The following is a 21717-nucleotide window of genomic DNA, read 5'->3' as shown; positions in this document are numbered from 1 at the left end:
ATAGTTCACTAATCATGTCATCGCAGCAATCACAGTACATTCAAATAAACTGTTCAAATCCAAGTGCATGCATTCAAATCAATGTTCCGCTGTTATCTAACGTCAACACTCATGGGTAAACGCAGCGAGCCAGCTAACGAGCTAACGTAAAACCCTCACTACTTGAAGGTCCAAAAATAAACGTTTGTCATTAAAACAACGGCAGCAACAAACACACAACAGCGCTGGTGGAAGCACGCACGCTGTTTTTCGTTCAAGTTTGGAATCTCTCGTTAAGATATGATTTTTGACGTTTGCTATTATGTTTACTTTGAGGCGCTACTGTGATGATCTTGTGTCCTATTGGTCAGTCTTTTTCGCCCGCCCATTTGTCCACTTGAACCAATCAGAAATGTACAAAAACGTAAGCCAATCAATGTAAATGTGTTTCAGGTGATTATACTTTTATGAAAAGAATATGCAGTCGCATCCACTTGATCTGTTTTACATTTTTTACACTTTCACACTACTACAATAATTAAATAAATCTACGTGAATTTCTGGCGTGTCATACTGTAATTATTTCTACGAAACACTAGAGGAGGCTCGTGACTACAGAATGATTGCGGTTGGTCTTTTTTAGTGCACTCTTTTGATCAAGCTACAGCCGATTATGACAGACAATAATCATTTGAATCGGAATAATAATAATAATAATAATAAATACAATCAAACCGCACTACAGCAAAGTGTAGTGTAGTGGGACTGCCTTTCGTTCAGATGCGTTGCGTTCATTTCCCAGCCAGTGTCATCATAGCCAGTCCCAAATCTGGATAAAAAAAAAAAAGTGGGTAGTGTCAGGATGTGAATCCGATTTAGAAACTGTGCCAAACAAAACCTGCGAGAGACTGATGGGACAAGCTAAAACGGACAAAGCTGTTTGCGAGAGCGAGGTTCAGGGTTTGAACTGTGATGTGACCTGTGTTATGGTACTCTCGCTTCCTCTGACATTCTTTTTTTTTGTTTTTTTTTAACGAATTTTCTCTTTTTTTTCACAACACAAAAGACCAACATCACAAACATAACCAACAAACCCCCCACCCCCCCAAAAAAATTCTGACAGACAAGTTAAACCAAGGACTATGTAAACCAAACAAATATAATTCTGTCACAACACACAAAAAACGGACATCACAGACGTGACCAAAAAACTCAAAACATACGGTACTTGTTAGGTTAGAAACATACATATTCACATAACACGTATCCTACTCAACACTCACACATATACACACAAACGCAATATATTCCTGGTGCTACTTTCAACACTTTTCTCCTAATTAATATTTGTTTCGTCTTTATTTTATCGATTTAGCTTCTCTAATTGACTATATAATTTAAATTGTCCATAAATTAATAATTTATGTAATTATTATTTATTTAAAATATATTTAACCTTAATTTTATATCGTGATACATTCCATTACGGCAAAGGAATCCAATTGATACAGTGATATGAATTTTGAACCATAGCGCCCAGACCTAGATGGTGGTGACAAGGCATTATGAACATCTGAGAATTTTTACATTCAGTTACCGAGTTTGTAGGTGACAAATGTTCAATAAATAGCAGCTCTAGTAATCGAGTTTATTAGAAAATAATAGTCAGTTAAAAGTGAGGTCAATCAATCTATTAATCAATAAACTGTATTTGTGTAGCACATTTAAGAGATCCACAGGGGAAGCCAAAGTGCTGTACATAAAAATAGGAAAATAAGTTTAAAAAGACATGGATAAAAATAAAATAATAAATAAAATAAACAAGTTCATGTCAATGTGCTGGCCATAATTGATGTGGCCTTTATTGTGAAAGGCAATCAATCACTCAGTTTTAGGGGATCTGGCCATCTGGCAACAGGTCACTCAGGGCTTGTTCCTGGGATAGTGTGTGTTCTGCTTCCTAAGCACGGTCATGGCACCTTTGAGCAAACCATAGAATCCTCAATTGATCTTGAGTCGTCAGAGTGTGCTGACCTCATTTTGAAGCGTTGTATTAAACTACCTGTGTATTGTTTACAGGAATTGTTTTAGGAGCTTCTGCAAATGTTCTTGAGGGGCCATGTGGTAGGGTAGCTGGAGCCGCTTGTTCTTCTGGCTGCAAAGTGCAGGGCAGGCCTCAAGAAGCAGCTGACACACCTTTTCATGACCTTGTTCTGCAGCCTGACCAAGCATTTTACAAAATAACAGAAACAACAGTTGAAATAATTAGATGTTTCTGTGATTTCACCAAGCAGTATGCACATGACTTTATTTTGGCGGGTATATCTTTACCTTGTGAAGAGGAGATGCGCCGTCATCATCAGAGATCATTGGATCAGCTTTATGGAGCAGCAATAATCTAACGACATCCACATGACCGCAGAATGCTGCCCGCTGGAGGGGCGTGGCACCGCCTGGTGTCTGAGGAGATGCACAAGCACCATTTTCAAGCAGAAACTCACATACAGTGAGATGACCGCTGCGACTTGCATAGTGCTGAAACAAAATGTGCACAAATTAAACATTTAAGATGCATCGAATAGGAACAATGAACACAATGATAGTACATCTTGGGGAATTTACTAGAGCTGTATATCCTGCTGTATCTCTGAGGTTTGGATGGGTACCCTTTTGGATCATTGACTGGACTCGCTTCAAATCTCCATTCATGGCAGCAGACCACACACCTGCATACAATACAGTTTTGATATTCACCTGAATAGATAATTTACATTCTAATGTCTCAAACGATGCAAACCTCGTTCAAAGTCCATCTCGTCCACTGTCTGGTAAACACTGGAAGATCCAGGAAGTGTGCAGCACGAGCAACAACGTTCTCCATCAGAACCCATTGTGTTCGTCTGCAGTAACATAACTAAAATTCAATCATCACCATTTAAGCGTTTTACACATACATCACATTATATAATGTTACAGTTTGTAACAGTAACAGTGTGTGTGTGTTGTACTACTAAAAAAAAGGGGGGGGGCAAGGGTTTTTTAAACTTTAGTTTATCTTTTTAACTTACTGTTGGGAAATGTACGTTGCATACCCTCACTGATGACGAGAGGTTGTCGACGGGGATTTAAAAAAATAATAATTTTGTTTTACATTTGACAACAAATCAATCGACGTCGCTTTGAGATCTCTGCAACGAGGCTGGCCTCGGTCTTTCACAAAGCAGGAGAGGATGTCTGGAAACTTGTATTCCCCTTTGCGATTGCGGGAGGCGTTTCTGCACCCCTTAGCACAGCAACGGCTGGCTAAATATGACAGTAGCATTCGCAGTCAAAATGGTTGGTAATGATGACGCGCCGCGCACGAGCCCCATACTAGTTTGGTAACAAAATTTGCGTTGTACTGCATTAACAGGTCTGCCTTCTCGATCTATACCAACAGAACATAACGTTGAGAGCAAACTTGATGCACGCATTAAAATCGAATTCAGAAAAATCTACCCGGTACGTCACCAAAGACGTATTGACGTCGAGTCACGCTGAGCCAATGGCAGTGCGGTACTCAAAAGATACCTTCAATGTTATCTAAAACAGTGGTTTATTTGAAAACTATGTATATAAAGTCTGCATCAGTACTTTTTGATTACATTTAATATTAACCATAATCTATTTGATTTTTAAATTGACAACATTTTTAAAATATTAATATTTCAAACATTATATTTAAAAAATTGTATTTTACTGTTGACATAAATTCCAGATTACAGTGAAGGCACCTTCGGTCTCGTGTTATTGACTGTTATCCTAGCTAGCAAGCTTCACATACGGTACATGTTAGCAGGCAAGCACGAAGTTGTTTTTAAAATTCCAACAAAGTACTGTAACGAACGAAGCTGTGTTGTGTGTATCTGTGTTGCACATTCTGTTTTGCATTCTTGTGTCCGAGGTTACTTCTTGTGTTCGGCGTCGGTTACGGCAAACAGTAGCCGTTGATGTGAAGACAAATATAAAAAGGTGAAACTACCAAACAACGTCTGCTGGCGGCATTCTTGCAAGACGCACAGCACTTATAACCAAAGAGCAACAATGAGAAGAGTCACGTTATTTGTTAACGGGAAGTCTATAAATGGCAAGGTAGGTTAAAAACTCGACTAGCTGTTGTGCGAGGGCGCTTGGCCTGCTATTTGACTGTCCTGTTTTTGTTGGATTTCATACATTTATTGGTCAATTGCCAGTTGCTTTCATTCATTCACAATTTGAGGTTCTCTCATGAGCTGTACCTTATACGTATCTACGCGTACACACCTAAGTGAAGCCAAACTTGTCGCAAGATTGTAATACACAGCTAAATACTGTTCAGTGAATGTATTTTCTCTGCTCAGGTTGTAGCAGTGTATGGGGCTTTGTCTGACTTACTATCTGTAGCCAGCAATAAATTAGGAATCAAAGCATCATGTCTATATAATGGCAAGGGAGGTCTCATCGACGACATTGCCCTAATCAGGTAAACACACACAACAAAAATATGTAATTAGTTAAGTCTTATTGCCCTGTGTCTAATGGTCTCGTCTTGGCATTAATAGAGATGATGACGTGCTGTATGTCTCAGAAGGTGATCCATTTATTGGTGAGTTGCATAATGTCTGCAGCCAGTGTCTTCCATTGACTGACTATCGCTTGTATTTGCTCAAAGAATTTCAAAATGAAGTCAAAGTTGGACCTGATCAACAAGGTGCTCACACTGACTGGTTGACCCTGAACATTGGTGGTCGTCTCTTCACCACTACCAGGTGGGTGACATTTACTCGTGTTACTTACAGCAATGTGTACCCTTATTAATGCACTCTCTTGTTTGTCTTACTTGTATCCTTTTACTAAATGTGTGTATTAGGAGTACCCTGGTCAGCAAAGAGCCAGAAAGTATGCTCGCTCACATGTTTCGAGAGAAAGGTACAGTGGGCCTCTCAGGCTGCCCAGCTCTATTTCACATTAGTTTCAATGTGAGCCTTTGGTTGAAATTGTTTTATGAATTGTGTCTCTTTCCTCCAGATGTGTGGGGAAACAAGCAAGATGAGCATGGGGCCTACCTCATCGACCGCAGCCCTGAATATTTTGAGCCCATTCTTAATTACTTGAGGCATGGCCAGCTCATTATCAATGAGGGCATAAATATAAGAGGTATGAATATGTTTTTATTAAATATAGTAGGGCTAAACAATGAATCAAATTCAATGACATCGCAAAGGCTGTAGTTTGCGGGGGGGGGGGGGGGGGGGGGTGGGGGCTTTTGCTTCATTTCATTTGGTCAGTATCAATAGGCTTTAGTATGAATATTTTATGTCATGTCTAGATATGTTTGACGTTTAAGAAATGCAGTCCACATGTTTACATATCTTCATTTCATGAAATATGAAAAGTTGAAGTGATAGAGCCACAGATTTGTTTGTATTAATGTTATAATCGGATTCACGACTTACTGACTTATGTTTACGCCACACTGGTTTGGTAGAATTTTGTGAAGTTGTTGTGAACATAAAAGACTGCAAGTCAAAATGTTTAGTAAGTACATAACTCTTCTTGAGTTAGATAGATGAATAAACTCTGTCGTATTCATTCATGGTTCACTTTATTTTAGCGTAAATTCTAACCTATGAATCCAAAACATTTATGTAAAATAACTGTTGTTTGTTTTTAAAAAAAATGCAGGGAAAAGGACCCCAAAAAAATTATCGCATATTAAATCGCAATATTGAAGGGGGAAAAATAGCAATTAGATTATTTTCCAAAATTGTTCAGCCATAATGTATCGATATGAACAGTAGTAAAAAAAAAAACTGTCTTCCAGGTGTTCTTGAGGAGGCTCGTTTTTTTGGAATTGAGCAACTTGCTGATCAGTTGGAATTGGTCATGAAGGTAATGTTTAAAACTGATCAAAAAGTGTCATTATGTCCTATCTGTGTGCGCTGACCTGTCATATATGCACTGTGATACCAGAACTCGCAGCCGCCTGAAGACCATTCTCCCATTTCCCGCAAGGAGTTTGTGCGTTTTCTTTTGGCTACACCCACCAAGTCTGAGCTACGGTGCCAGGTAAGTGAGTTAAAAAATAGAATTAACTTACGGTATCATAAGGCTCCGGCCTTTTGGAAACATCAAATGCGTCCCGTAGATTTGTTCAAGAAATATGATTACCTGTCAATCTAAGAGCTCTGATTTATGTGTTATGGAACCTCACAAATTAAAAAAATTAAGAGTGGAGCAAGAAGCAGAAGTATGCATATTCAGATCATAGCACCACTGCAAACTCTATAACAAATATTCTGTCTTTATGTAGATATTAATGTTAAATTTTGATTGACACTGTGAAAGTGGTATACATTTAACCTATTCATTGCTGTGTTTGTATTTTTCAATGGTATAGAACTGTATTGTATCATACTTAGCACTATTACTGTTATTTCTGTCAAGCACTCATATGGTATATGTATAGGCAGAATATTTGATACAGCTCTTGTATTGGCTTCAGTTATATTAAGGACATGGTTCTAATGTTGTAGCTGATTGGTGTAGCTTGTCGCAGGTTTTAAAAATTCCCAAATGCCAAAGAAGGATTTCAGTGATTATTTAGTTGTGCACTTATGTCAGGACACCAAACTGCTTCATATTCTATTCAAAATATATGATTAAAACATCTTATGTTTCGTGTCTGTGATCGTCTTGCTTAATATTTTAGGGTCTTAATTTTAGTGGCGCGGATCTGTCCCGGCTCGATTTGCGCTACATCAATTTCAAGATGGCGAATCTCAGCCGCTGCAATCTGACACACGCCAACCTGTGTTGTTCCAATCTGGAGCGGGCCGATCTGTCCGGAGCCAACCTGGATGTGAGTCAATCTATTTTACTGTCTCTTCTCGAAGTTTCGCTATCATTTGCCTTATTTGCAATTTAATTCTGATAGTTTGTATTAGGATTTACACAATCAGGATTTGAGAGCCAATCACCATTCAGTACATAAAAAAAAAGATAACTGAGCTGATGAGAAGATAGACCAATCTATCCAGTCTATTTAAACAACTTGTGTATTTACTTTACAGTCGACTCCCGCTATTCGCCGGGGATTGGGATTAGCCCCACAGACGAATAGCCAAAATTAGCGTATAATTGACGACGACTAAAATAGGCTGCATCTCACCCGTGACACTGGCATTCTGTCATTGAACAATGAAGGCGTTTTTTTTTTTGGAGGGGGGGGGTCCACTTCACACCTCCCGCCTCCTCAGTCATGTGAAGACAGGGCCGTTCTGTCCACACATGCACCCACATTGACCCAATTAAGCACATAAGAAGCGGGCACGCGAGCAAATATCTTACAAGTGGGAATTAATGTAACACACTATTCTTATGTTTGCTCTCTCAAAGGGTGCTAACTTACAAGGTGTGAAGATGCTCTGCTCCAATGCAGAGGGAGCTTCTCTTAAAGGATGCAACTTTGAAGATCCCTCTGGGCTGAAGGCCAATTTGGAAGGTAATCCATCACACATCTTCAACCAAGGCAGCTGTGCTCACCTTTTTGTGGTTTTCTTACGAGTCAATATCGTGGCAAATAGGTGCCAACCTGAAAGGAGTCGACATGGAAGGAAGTCAAATGACCGGCATTAACCTGCGGGTGGCCACTCTGAAAAATGCAAAGCTGAAAAACTGCAACCTGCGGGGTGCCACTTTAGCAGGGACGGATCTTGAGGTGAGATGAGTCCATCAGAGCCGTTAACACTGAATAAGTCACCAGCGTAAACACATTTGTGACGTCTTTTTTAAGCTTACGTCAAGTAGTGGATGTGGTCAACCTCTAATTCGTTCACTTTGTTTATATTTAAAGCCCCTTTTTTTTTTTACAATAATCCATTCCAAGGAGCAAACCTTTATAAATGTACACAGACAATTTTTAAGAAATACTTTAACAATCTTTACTGCCTTATCTTTGTAAATAATTTGATGTGAATTCAAAGATCAGATGATCGTCATGAATCAGACAATACTTTTTATTTTATCCTTGTTGGAACGATGTAATACAAGGCAAACCATTTGAATTTCATCTCAGCTTGCTGAATCTTGTCACATCACAGTGAGATTTCCTCTCATTTTTTTTTTTATATCTCATTGGTATGTGTGTACCTGCTTTCTTGCCGCAGAACTGCAACCTGTCTGGCTGTGATCTACAAGAGGCTAACCTGAGGGGGTCCAACGTAAAAGGAGCCATTTTTGAAGAGATGCTGACGCCGCTGCACATGTCGCAGAGTGTTCGATAACTGAGCATGCACGTCAACCCAGCCACTGCTGGCTCCTTTAACCATTCAACTACTACGGCCTCTGATGGTATATTTCCTCACTTTCAATCTTTTGACTTGCATTTAGCGCAGGTAATTGTATGCACTTCCCTGACATTCCACCTCTCTCATGTTAGCTTTAAATATCGCACTATTTATCCAGGGTTGTTGATGTATTTTAGTGTCTTTTCATCCACCATCCATCCATCCATTCTCTTCCATCTATCCGAGGTCCGGTCCCTACTAGATCTCCCAGGAGAGACGGTCAAACGCCTTCTCCAAGTCCTCAAAGCAATTGTAGGCATCTCATCCACCCACTTCGGTGACCTCAATCCCAGAGATAGCAAGAGCCCGCCTCAGAGACCCCATACTCGTGTCTGAGGAGTTGAGGAGGTCATTGAAGTATTCTCCCCACTGACTCACAGCGTCCCGAGTCGATGTTAACACTGCCCCATCCCCACTATGCACAGGGTTGATGGTGCACTGAGACGTTGACGTTGGACCAGAATTTCTCCAAAGCCGTTCGGAAGTAATGAAAATGAACTTCAAAGAAGTGGATGCTGCATTTTTTTTTTTTTATGGTGCAGCTCTAATTAGTTCTTAGGCCCTCAGTATAAACACTAGCACACTTTTCCCTTCATCACAATATTCAACTGTTTTGCGTCTCCAGACAGATTTTTGGTTATTTATTTGGCCTAAAATGGCCCTTGACAGTAAAGGTTGCTGACCCCTGTCCTAGGATCATTAGACACACACGAACCCCTCCAACATGGTTAAGCTGATGCCATAGGGGAGGAACTGCTCATCCGTGCATATTATAAAACAAAACATGTTTTTAATGTATGTAGAAGTGTCTTGAATGCAATCATTTGGCACAATAATTTATACCTGTGTATGTTTTCATAGGAATTCAAACCAGACAATGGTTGCAGTGTCTGAATGCTGCTGTGTTGTTATACATTTCTCCAAAAATAACTTTGACCTGATACAAACACTCTCTAAATGAAAGCCCAAACTACAAGAGAGCAGTGTCAAGGCTCAAAGTGCTGTGAAACTATGCGACTAGCTAGATGTCGGCACGGCTCAGGTATGCGACACATAGTTTAACAGCTTTCACCGTACTCAATATTTTGTGCTCAAAAATCTCATTCTTCTTCCTGTGCTTTGTGGATCTAACCTTTTTTTTATTATTTATTTTTATTTTTATTTTTTGCATCAGTGATTCTTTTGCATGTATTCAACTGTGATGCTGCGTACTAAAATATTCACGTATCTTAGTTTTCAAATTAAGAGAGACCAATTCATTCATCTTGTTTACTCTAAGGGTTGTAGTCACATTTGTATCGTTGTTGGTAATTCTCCACATACCTGTATAATCATGCTTTGAAGCTATTTGCACAAGTAAATGTATATCTTTTCATCCCCAAAAATGTAAATTGTGTATTCAATGTTTCTTGAATCCAGTGCTTCCAAAACCTTCCCAAAAAAGATTGTAAATAGATTCAAGGAGAGGTTGTTTTTGTCAAGGATCAAGCTTCTCCTCGCTTGACTGTGTCTGTCTGCATGTCTGTGTTTGTCTTTGAACATTTAGCTGTAGCTCAGCGAGCGCTGCTCTGATGCAATACTTTTGACTCTGTTTAACAGAAGGTACCAAGCTTGTGAGAGTGATTGATGAAGGCAATGTTATTAGCGTATCACACCGTCGGTGTGAAAGTCAAAGGAAGTGATCTGATTATTTATTTGAACACATTGTGAATGCAATATGGAGCAATGGTTGTTTTGTTTTGTTTTCGAACTGGGGGCGTACATCTCCTTGTTAAGGATTATTGCACTTGACTGTGGAAAAAACTTTTCCATTATTTGACTGTTAAAAATAAACTCATTGAAAAAAGAGAATTTGCATTAGTCTTTTGTTCCTCCTCATTTGTCAAAATGACCTCCATAATTCATGCCGGAGGGGCTCCAACAAAGTAATGGCTGCATATGAACGTACATGATTTTTAGAATGCCAATTTCTATCATAAAAACCTGTTTGATTGTTTTCAGTAAGTTGTACACTATTTAAATTTCTTACAATGGTCGATTTTATTGTTATTTTTTGTTAGCTGTTAACTACATCATAATCATCAAAATTGTATGAAAGAAAATGAAATACTGCATTACCTTTGGAGTAGAACCACTGGAAAAAAAACAAAAAAAATTATGATAGCCAAATTATGGGAATGCGCATGTATCGTATGTCTTTTAAGAACACATTAATCTTTTTGCTTGCCTGAAGGTCATTGACTGCTTAATCCCACTTTGAGACCCCCTGTAGTGAAATGAATGGGCTTCGTCAGGAAAGACAAGCAAATATATAGCTTGGATGATGCTCTGCAGGGTCCAGTAAGGACAACAGACAACTGAGAGCAGCTTGCCTCTTACAACAAAGGTAAAATGGACTTGTCCAAATCTGTGATGTTTCTGTATTACGGCTTAAGAAGATGATGGATTGGAATGCCTATACTGTATCGACAACCTAATCTTGTGCAGAGTGTGGCGATGAAGTCCTGGGTGCTGTGGCCGCTGATTTTGGCAACTTCAGTGCAAGTGATCTGTGGTCAGCATTGGTCTTATGGACTGAACCCTGGAGGGAAACGAGCGCTGCACTCTTCAGACCAGCAAACCAATGTACCGGTTAGAATCCAACAATCCCATGGCATTTCTTTCATTTATTCAATCTTATATCAGAGATCAATGTGTGTGTTTTCCTCCAAAGATGGTTGGTGGCTTTCAGCAACTAGGCAAGCCTTGCATAGTTCTGGCATGTGGAGAATTGTCACCTTTTGCCAAAATGTGCAGGATAAAAGAATCTTATGTAAGTTCTGCATTTACTGAAGAGGCTAAACAGTATCTATATAGTAACGCAGTTTATGTGTGTGTATTTATGATAAATGTATACTTTGGACTAAAATGTGTTTGTATTTTCGATTAAATCTCAACAAGCCCCTCTTTTTTTTCTTTCAGTGCAATGTTGCTGGTAGGCAATCTGGACGAAGAACTTTCAAAATAAAATAACTTGGTTGTACAATAAATGTTCATATTGGCATATCTCAACAGTTCTTTGCATTGTAATTTTTCGTGTAGTCCAGGGTGTAGAAAACAAACAAAACTTATACTAAAATATGTAAAACGAGGATGAAAAGACCACAACTTTACTGCTATGATGCACAAATAAACCCTTCATGCCTACCTTTCAGATATCGATCTTTCCTTCTCATCTATCTTCCTTTATTCTTCCTCTGTGCCTCGCATCAATTCATCTTGTCTGATTTCCTTCCTTAATCTCTCCATCGCTTCACTCTCCTCCTTTATCTCCATTCTAATCCCATCTACCTTTCTTAACATTCTACTTCTGCCCGTCTTGTACTTGTTTGTTGATCCCTCTTCTCTTCAATCTTGCTTACCCCCCCCCCCCCCCCCCCATTATTCACAATTCCACTACAAGTTGATTTGTTCTGTTTTAAAATCCTTTTATCTTTCATTCATGACAGATTAGGGTTTTCTCCCATCCATCTCTCTCTCTCTCTCTCCCCACCTCAACCCACCCACTCCCTACTGTGTGCTATGCTCTCAAGATGAATGAGCAAGTTAAAGCGGGAGGTGAGGCCTTTATTCCACCCATTGTCATTTCATTTCCTCGTCTTCTCCTCTTTTATCATGCATGAATCCACACGTCCTCAGTTATATTCCCACTGCAGTTATTTATGTCCTTTATGAATGTGAAATGGTGAGCCTAACATCGTTCTTTTGGATCGTGTTCCTTCCCTTTCTTGCACACATGTAGAATATTCTTCCTTGGTTACAAAAACGTTTATGAGTATTTTAACTCTAGTAAATATCATGTTTATTTTGTTAACCAGGGCATTAATAGACAACACATTATCCGTAATTTCATATTCCGCCACCAAACGGCGCTAGAAAACTACTCAAAGTTCCACCCATCCTTTCTGAACGGTTTATGATCCTGTTCAGGGTCGCGTGGACCTGGAGCCAACTCATCTGACAACGGGCGAAAGGCAGTCGACACCTTGGATTGGTCGCCAGTCAAATCACAGCCTGGGTATAGAGACAGTCAACCATTCACACTCGCATTCACGCCGTCACTGAGTGTGAACTGAACCCACGCACTGCAATGGCAACACTAAAGTCAGACGAATGCGTTTTAATGATCTCTATCAGTAACGACTTAAAGTTACATGTTCATGTTGTTTTTTCCCCACATGGCATGCCGTTGCTTTTGTTTAGAAAATAAATAAATAAATAAATAAGTCAACAGTATAGATCAGGGGTGCCCAAGTTCGGTCCTCGAGAGCCCCTATCCAGCCTGTTTTTCATGTTTCTCTCCACTAACGCACGTGATTCATGATCAAGATTGTTATCAGGCTTCTGCAAAGCTTGCTGATTAGCTGATCATTAGCTTCAGCTGCACTGCAGGAGGGAAACATTGAAAACAGGCTGGATAGGGGCTTTCGAGGACCGGACTTGGGCACCACTGGTGAAGATTTTGAACTGGTCACTCTCAATCACCGAGTAATTATGTTCTCACTTCTTTATTCTATTGTCGACTCCCCTTGGAAGGAAATTGTATCATGATAGCTTGACTTCTTTGACCCACATGCTTTGCTAAAAAAATAAAAAAAAGCCTGACAAACCAACACAAACATTAACTAAATAGCCTAAATGTTGTGTATGTTACATAACTTTGATCAATCTTGTACACATTAGTAACATTTTGCAGTCACACAACCAGCTCAAGGCCTACATAGTTTTCCGGTAACGTCAATGCACCTCTGGGCACAGCCGTGGCCGCCGTGCATGCTTTGAATTGTTCTGGTTCTTAGTGAGTGATTGAATTGATACATTTCAAAAATGGTAAATTACTGTGCGGGGTTTTACTGCAAAACAGGTGTGAAGCCGCTGAAGTGTATCTTCTGCCCAGATTTAGTCATAACTGTTTTAATTTCCTCATTTCCTCAGTAGAGCTTTGTTCTGCGGATGTATCCTTGTGAGTGTTATCGCAATTTCTGCCAGGTGCAGTCATGACTGAATAACCTCATCTATTCCTCAAATGGGCTTTGGTCTGTGTTTGAATGATGTCCTTGAGTTTTATCTCATGTCCGGTCAACTCCGGTTGAACTGTTTTACTGGAAACTGTGTGGTACCGCCCTTCAAGATAGCATAAGAATATTGTAAGTCCTCTGTAATCTTCGCACTTGTAAGAAGCTACAGCCATTGTCTGTAACTCACTTGTGCCCGGAATATTCTGTAGAAATAAAAGCTTCGAAGGAACTGTTCACCGTCTCCAGCCTGTATTCGGATAACCAACATTCTCACTACCCGAAAGGAAGCAAACACGCGGAGGAAAAGATCTCCTCCACAACACCGTTTACCAGCATCAATTTAGAAAGAGTGCGAGAAGACTGAGATTGAGGCTTCACGTTGCAGAAGAGCTGTTTTCACTCCATACGCCCACATTTATTTTGAATCTGAACACTTCATATAGTATATATATACATGGACATATAGAGTGATCAATTTTCAATATTTACATTTAGTTCCGTACTCATAACTAAGTAATATAAAATACATATCTCATATTGGAAATCGATCAATTGCTGCCACTGTGTTGTATTCAATTTGCTTTACATACACGTCAGAAATGTTGGATTCTTTGATTAGCGCCATCCGACTCCCACTGTGCTAATTCAGGCTGTAGACAGTCAGTGCTGTTTCCGCTAAAGCTAAACTGTCAACGGTTCTGAGTCAGTAAATGGAACATGAGAATGGTGAATGAGGTCAAATCCCATCATCCCACAAACTTTGCTTGCGTATTGCTTGAACAGCTTCCATGTGTCCTGCCAGTCTGCAGCTATGCTCCGACAGTCAGAGCAACCAGAGTATGCTCTGCCACTCCCAAGAGTGTGGCGTTTGGAATAACTGAACAGTACATTCTAACAATGCTCTGAGTTTCCAAATAGTCCAGAGACAAAGATGAGCAATCGCTTCTGGGTATGTGCCGCTGGTTCCCGAGGCGGGAGCGTTGAAAGGTAGTATTGTTGGCAAATACTTCCTTTCATCTGAGGAACACGCTTTTATCCCTATAATGCCAAACAAGCCATTTTGAGCCCTCCATTTCACGAGTACACTATTTTTTTCCCATTAAAACCCTGACGTATATGATCTGACACATGCATTGCACGGATTATCCATTAGAGGGCAGTATCACCCAGCTGAAGACTTTTCCAGCGACTTTGCTAGATCACCCCAACTGAGAAAGGAGAGACTATCTACATTTATTAATAGTGAGAAATGTTCTTTCAGATTTTTGGAAATATTAATATGGTTGATATTTCTATTTTTTTATTTTTTTATTTTTGACCGTTATAAAAGTATGAATTTAAAGCATTGTGACTGGATGTATCAAATATGACACAAATCAAAAGTCATATGTGGAAGTTGATTTTCACAAGTTTTTTGTTTGTTCAAAAGAACCAATACATTTACAAATAATCTGAATTTTCTCTCATAAATTTCATCGTTCATGCTTTATAGGCTTAAACAAAACCAAACAAAAAAAAAATACATTAGATAGGCCGCCTACTACGCGAAGACAGCTGGTAGAGGCTTCAGCACGTTCGTGGCCCTAGTGAGGGAGGACAAGCAGTTTGGAAAATAGCTGAATGGGTATCGGGTAGGACATACTTTCAGTAGTCCGTAGACTCAAATGCCTCAAGGGTAGTCTGCTTTCCCCACACACATAAAGACTCGTAAATAGTGAACACGTTCAATATTTAAGATTACCAGCCCCTCGTTTTGGACCCTATTATCGAGACAAATCCACTCTTAACACACCTCAGACATAATTGTCGGGTGTTCGGTGTCCTTGTTCGGGAAGGGGCAAAACCACGACGGAAACAGGCCGATTGTTTTTATGTGTGTTACGGGCGCTGTGCCAAATTCAATGTTTGAATTATGGAGGGATCGTATGACAGCAACTTTGTCATTGTGCCGTGTTTGCTCAGATGCAGTATTCAGGGCCGGTGCCTTTATAGCGTGTCAACTTTTAAGTCGTCATTTTAGCACATCTAAGGAGACTGAAACATTTATAACCTTGCTGATTAGGGTTGTACACAGAGAAAAAAAGAACGAAAACAAACATGAGTCCGTCTACTCTTTCCGTTACAAGCCTAGCTTATCCTTCCGATCTCGACATCCAAAGTGGCAGATAAACAAATACCGATCACATGATCGACAGCTATTCATATCCCGTTGTCCATCTGTGCTCTTATCTGCAATGGAAATTGTTTTTTCCAAACTCGTTTAAGTGATGTGCTGTTAATAAGCAAACACACCAGACAGAAAATGACGGCGCTCTTTGCACGTAATCTCCCGCGTTGCCGCGATACGGCTGCGGTCTCTTCCGGTTTTGAAAAATTGCGTTATTTTCTAGGCGCTGCTTACAGTACTTGGCCAAACTAACCATCACAAACGTATACATTGTCTTTGTAAGTGTTTTTGCTCCTCCCAAGCACCAAATTTGAGAAATGCCTGTTCTTGCATTCACAGATGTAAGTTAATATTCTTCGTCCTGGTGATGTTAGATATACTGTGGGATTTATTTATTTATTTTTCTTGAAACAATTTTAATTAAAAAAAAGATATACTGTGGGATGATTATCTGTATGATAATAAACAATCCTGGTCAGTGATGGAATATGATTGGTGTAATACTTTAATTATTGTTATGAACATATCCATTATTTTAATCCAAAAATGTCTGACATTGTGATTTCTCTTTTTTTTTTTTAAGTGTGTTTGGCATTATTGGTGTCAAACAAAGATGGATGGACAGATATAAAATAATCTTTTCAAAAACTATTCTTGACTATTTACTTAGGAATATGTACAGGTATACACGACTGCCATATTGCGCAAAACAGGAAAAGAGTAAGCCATATAATTTTAAACCAATATGATGTCACAGCGTGCAAAGAGCCCCTTTAGGGCGTCTCAATCTTCTTCATGCATGGTTAATACAATGTTACATACATGAAAGGTTAAATATGCACAGTGCGACATGAAATATTCACACAAGGTAATTTGTGAAATACCTCAATCAGAGATTTGTAATTTATTAAAGTGGACGGAACAAGTGAAGCGAGCAGGCAAACTTGATGATGAAAGAGGACTCTTGCATGATTTCTAACAACACTAATCAGGAAAATACCTTTTGCGGAGAGGCACGGCACTGGATTTTTGTCTAATTAGTGTCACTGAGATTCGTCATGACACGGTGAGCAGCTGAAGGAGAACACGGCGCCAGATTTGCAGCACATCCATGAAAATCTGCTTCTCATGCAAAACCCTGAACATTTGCCTTTCAAAGGCACATTTCTCATTATTAAATAATTGGATAACATACTGAATGTGCTTTATTAAGGGCGGGGGGGGGGGGGGCTCTTTATAAAGGAGCAACTGGCCGTATTGTGATGTACAGCATTTCTTTTTTAATTGTGATTTACTGTACATAAATACGCGTTTTTTTCTCCTTATCGGTCTATAAAGTAATTTTGTATGTTTGTCTGACGTTCTGTCATGGAGCATGTCAGCCCTAGTTTGGGGGTGAAGTCTACCAAATTCTTTTTTTGACCAAAGAAGGGAATCCGACCACTTGTTTTGCGCAGTCTGCTAGAAATGATTTTCAGCTATTTATTCAATTTAATTAAAATGATAACATTGTCACAGGATGAGAAATGTTGACCATTGATTTAGCCATCGAATACAATACAATAAAGCATGAATGCAAAATCCTAGTTCATAACTTCAGTAACTTTAAGTCACAAATAAAATTATTTTATTTATTTAAATAAAAGGGAAATGTTATTCATCGTTATCTTAGCATCAATGCTGTCAATAAAAACAGCCCTTAATGGCTCAAACGTTCCCTTACCAACAACCCTGGCGCTCATTAAGACATGCAAACACTGAAGCACGACTTTGCCTGGGACCAGTAACTTGCTTAAGTCTCTGCTGGTTGCCTAGCAACTGGTTGTCATGGCATAGCGTGGCAAATGACACCCTGGCAAATGGCAAGTTGTCGCTTTTAGTCAGAAGGTTGCAAACAAATGTGATATCACGTAATGGATTTACAAGTGAACTGAAGAGGTGTTCTCAGCCAGATTACGTTTGTCCCCTTTTCAGTCTTCATGTTAAGATAAGACAAGCTTTTGGCTCCAGTCAGACTTACACCAACAAACAGCAGGGGTGACTGGTCAAATTTTTTTATTGTCTTTGGCCGCTGCGCTGCCCCACCACTCGCCAAAAAGATGTGGGGGGGGGGGGGGGGGAAGAAATACAATTCACTATGTAACTGATTTAAAACTAAATGAAAATAAAATGTGTGACTGCACCATAAAAACTTAAGTGCTCTGTATATTGATTTGTTTCTGTTTGTATTTTGAACAATTTAAACGACCTTTACAGTGGAAAAAATAGCATTTGTTGCCTGTACCTGCTTCTTAGAATTACATTTAAGCATTAACTATACATCAATCCGTTTTCTGTATCGCTTATCCTTACTTAAAAAAAAAAAAAGGTCAGTATTGTTCATTCTGTAATTTTACCGATTTGACATGTCATCATCATTGCTCTTTTTTTATTATTATTATTTTAATTTTATTTTTGTTTTGTATGTGGGTGAGTATGCGCATGTGCGGGTGTGTGTGTGCTCATTAATTCACCTAAAACCTATTAAAAATCCCATACCGTTCACCTAAACCGAATACTTCAGAATCCAGCTAGAATCGTGAGGTTGTCAGGAGACCCGAGGAAGGATCAAAGAAAAGAAAGGAAAGTGAAATCCAGCACCGACCAGACATTACCTACTACCCACCGGGTTACCAACCAGAGTCTTTCACCAACCCCATAAATATCTAAATTCCAACAAATTAGGGAGACCTCAAGAGACCAAAGGAGAGACTGAGGAAAGGAAGGAAAGATAGATGAAGCAGAGTGAGATCCACAGACACCAGCCTCCACCGATTCAATGACCTGAGGAAGAAGCAGATTGTGTTTGAATTTCGATAGATGCTGGTGTGGTGGATCTGGCATGCATGAAAACCTCCACCAAAGAGGGGAGCCGTCGACCCCGGCCAGGGCAGAGCAAGCGCAACACCTCAGGGACCCCCAGGCTTATCCTTACTACCGTTGCGGGTGTGCGGGAGCCTTTCCCAGCTGAATTTTGCGAGACGCGGTATACACTGAACTTACTAGTCGGCAGCCAATTTGAAATCCTTAAAAAATAGATGTATTTATTATTTTCCCATGAGCTTAACATATTAGAAAATATTCCACAAGTCACATGGTTGATGAGGATGTTGCATCATGGAGACAGTCGACCCTCCGCAGGCCATGGGAACGCCATCAGTAAGTTAATTTATTTTCTGTGTATTAAATGGTATTTGGGTGGATGACTGGTTAGCACGTTTGCATGTTCTCCCCGTGCTTGCGTGGGTTTTCTCCGGGTACTCCCGGTTTCCTCCCACATTCCAAAGACATGCATGGCAGGTTAATTGATCACTCCAAAATTGTCTATAGATGTGATTGTGAGTGTGGATGGTTGTTTGTCTCTGTGTGCCCTGTGATTGGCTGGCAACCAGTTCAGGGTGTGCCCCGCCTACTGCCCGAAGCAAGCTGGGATAGGCTCCAGCGCCCCCCGCAACCTTTGTGAGGACAAGCGGTTAAGAAAATGGATGGATGGATGGTATTTGGATGCATGGGTGTTTTTTGGGGGGGGGGGGGGGGGGGGGCGTGAATCACGATGCTTAGTGTTAACATACAAAATAGCATAAATGTTATGTGGCTATATTTGATGTATTCTATAATTCTAGTCGTGTCACTAAAATGAGATGTTTCAATGCAATCAAACAATGAAAAGAACAAAGAATTTAGAGAGCACTTTTATCCACCCTATAATGTATTCAGCAGTAAAGTGAATTCAGAGTTAAACTCCCAAGATGCAAGCCTGTAGCACTGCCGGCCGGCATCTCTGTGAGTGTGTGAATCAAGAGGTCTCCTATACCTTCATTACGCATAATGAAGTGTCTGCCGAGAATTGATTGTGAGTTTCTTTTTTTTCTCTTTGAGCAAGTGAGGTGGGTACAGATATTTGTGTCATGACTACTTAAATTAAATAGTTGAATAACATGCCTTTATAGCTGCTTCTCTGAAGTATAGCCACTCATAAGGCAAATGTAACTATTAATGCTATTGCTAATAATAGTAATAATACGAAGAAGAAGAAAGAAGACGACAACATTTTCCTGGTCTAATGGTTAGCATATCTGCCTCACAGTCAAGAGGTCCTCATTTCAAATCTCGTCCCTCTTGTATAGAGTTTGAATGTTCTCCCTGTGCTTCTGTGTGCTTTCTCCAGATTATCTGGCTTCCTAAAAAACAAACAAAAAACAAACAAACACATTAGGTCATTTGAAAATTCTAAGTTGTTTCTCTCACCAGATAAAAATGCACGAAACCCCCACCATCTGCGCTTATTGGTTTCGTCCTGCTGCCTAAAAAACGCCTGATTGGTCCGACCTAAAAAAGGTCGTCTGCAAGATGTATGGGGTATATGCCACGGAGGAGGCGGGACTTCCGTCGTCCTGGATTTCACACATTCTCCGGAATCTTGCTGGCAAGGTTATGGGGTAAATGCCACCGACTTCCGGGTTACGCACATGAGCGTCGTTCCGGCCACTGATGGCCGCGTTCTGACACTCGTACCCCCACCCCTGTGCCCCCCAACCGCGCGCTCCCGCCCATCGGCAGGAGTGCGCAGGGCATCTCAACTCTCTGAAATGCTTCGGACAACTAAGACAGACACACTAACACACTCGCACCCGTCGACGGGAACACGCAACTGAGGGACACAAAGGCGAAAGCGCAAGAACTGGAACGTGGCCCACATGCCGCAAACAGGAAACGGAAACAAAGCTGATGTGTGGAAACCAGGAAGTTGGAAGTCCCGCCTCCTCCGTGGCATATACCCCATTGGAAAATAACAGGCAGGTGATGGCTACAATCCAAATGTGTTTAATAATTGAAAGCTTTTAAATATGATTTAAACCGGGCCAGGAGTTTACTATATTTGTCACTCACATCAACGTGGATAAAATGCAAAAATCAATTGAATCAACATTGAGATATATTATATCTAATAATTGACCAGCCGGTTAAAGTTTACAGAGTTTTGAACAAGATGAATGTGCCGTTAAAATTAACAGGCGCTTAAATATACTTAATCAGTAGTTAAAAAAAAAAGAAGATAAATAAATAAAAGAGTTTTCAACAACCGGGCCACTAGCGTTAGCTAGAATGCTAGCGCTAGCTAATGCTAACGATGCTAATACGCTACGCTACAACATCATAATAATTATTAATAAGTACTAATTCACAAACTTCACATGCTGGAATTTGCGGGTGAAAATATGTTCTCCTTAGGACTTACCAGTTTGTCTTCTTTTGTCACTTGAAAAGATGCTAAAAGCTGCCAACCGCTGCCAACTGTTAGCTGGTTTGAACTGGTTTGAAGAACAAGTCTCGTGGGCTGCGGGCACCGTCACAGGTGCATGGCATTGAAATTGAGAAATCATTGAAACCATGCCTATTTAATGTTGACATTTCAACATTGAAAACCCAGCATCTATATACAATACTAATTAAACAAAAACTGAAATGGCAACTGTAATGAAATATTGCATAAACATAGATTTATCAACTTCAACCAAAAATAACCAATTTCACCATAATTCAACATTCAATTACAGTATTTTGCTATGTGGGTCTATTTTCTTCAAGTATAAGGCAACATTAAGCTGCTTGTGTGTGTTTTTGTTCAGAATACAGCAGAACAATGTTGATAAAGGTTAAAGCAAAATGATGTCCTGTAATTTTCACAAGGATAATTCTATTTCACGTCACCATTTATAGTATTCCAGAAGGGGGTTTTAGCCGTTACCCATTTTTATTAGAGATGAAGGTTCTGATGTAAAATTGTCTTGTTGAAACAATAGAATTAAAAGAATTAACAATTGGTAAGACTAGAAAAAAAAAGTTTATTTAACTATTTAAAATTTAAAAATATCTGCATTAAACGAGTTTGAAAGTTTTTCACACAACTGCCACCTCTGGGCTAAAGTGTAAATGCAGCCTCCATGATGCTCGTGCATGAGTCGCGCAGGCCTGTACGTGCACGAGCGAACAGAAACTCCTCTGGCAAGAGGCCACTATTTACAGACTATCAAATATGACTTCAACTGACAGAATGATAGAAAGGTAATGAGAAGACAATGATAGAGCAATTCTCAACAAATTGCTT

At 39.8% G+C, this 21717-nt stretch overlaps 3 protein-coding genes across 6 annotated transcripts; 2 read left to right on the top strand and 1 right to left on the bottom strand.

Annotated features, from left to right (window-relative positions):
- Positions 1-665: 665 nt before the first annotated feature.
- On the bottom strand, positions 666-3488 carry ankrd39 (ankyrin repeat domain 39). 4 transcript variants are annotated; one of them, XM_086076614.1, is made up of 5 exons: positions 2777-2891; positions 2602-2705; positions 2311-2514; positions 2042-2199; positions 666-808 (listed from the first exon to the last, which is right to left on the bottom strand). In XM_086076614.1, the coding sequence occupies exons 1-4, from the start codon at positions 2889-2891 to the stop codon at positions 2053-2055; spliced, it is 570 nt and encodes a 189-aa protein (XP_085932740.1). In that variant the 3' UTR covers positions 666-808; positions 2042-2052. The 4 variants fall into 4 exon arrangements, with proteins under 4 accessions (XP_085932740.1, XP_085932741.1, XP_085932739.1 ...); XM_086076615.1 differs by lacking the exon at positions 666-808 and adding an exon at positions 1532-1958; XM_086076617.1 differs by lacking the exon at positions 666-808 and adding an exon at positions 3048-3488 and having other exon boundaries at positions 1563-2199; positions 2777-2879.
- A 290-nt stretch (positions 3489-3778) lies between these two features.
- On the top strand, positions 3779-10190 carry kctd9a (potassium channel tetramerization domain containing 9a). The gene is made up of 12 exons (XM_086077139.1): positions 3779-4110; positions 4359-4480; positions 4560-4603; positions 4670-4766; positions 4868-4926; positions 5026-5154; positions 5822-5889; positions 5971-6066; positions 6710-6859; positions 7396-7501; positions 7584-7717; positions 8166-10190. The coding sequence occupies exons 1-12, from the start codon at positions 4063-4065 to the stop codon at positions 8280-8282; spliced, it is 1170 nt and encodes a 389-aa protein (XP_085933265.1). The 5' UTR covers positions 3779-4062; the 3' UTR covers positions 8283-10190.
- Positions 10191-10621: 431 nt separating this feature from the next.
- LOC147174125 (progonadoliberin-1-like) lies at positions 10622-11357 on the top strand. Its single transcript, XM_086076423.1, has 4 exons — positions 10622-10731; positions 10835-10976; positions 11059-11157; positions 11307-11357. The coding sequence occupies exons 2-4, from the start codon at positions 10842-10844 to the stop codon at positions 11355-11357; spliced, it is 285 nt and encodes a 94-aa protein (XP_085932549.1). The 5' UTR covers positions 10622-10731; positions 10835-10841.
- Positions 11358-21717: the final 10360 nt, after the last annotated feature.

The sequence above is a fragment of the Leptonotus elevatus genome, chromosome 5 (assembly GCF_054856555.1).
Source record: "Leptonotus elevatus isolate MCC_2025b chromosome 5, RoL_Lele_1.0, whole genome shotgun sequence".
Lineage (NCBI taxonomy): Eukaryota > Metazoa > Chordata > Actinopteri > Syngnathiformes > Syngnathidae > Leptonotus > Leptonotus elevatus.
Note: the sequence above shows the minus strand (reverse complement) of the source record. Positions and strands in the feature narration are given on the sequence as shown.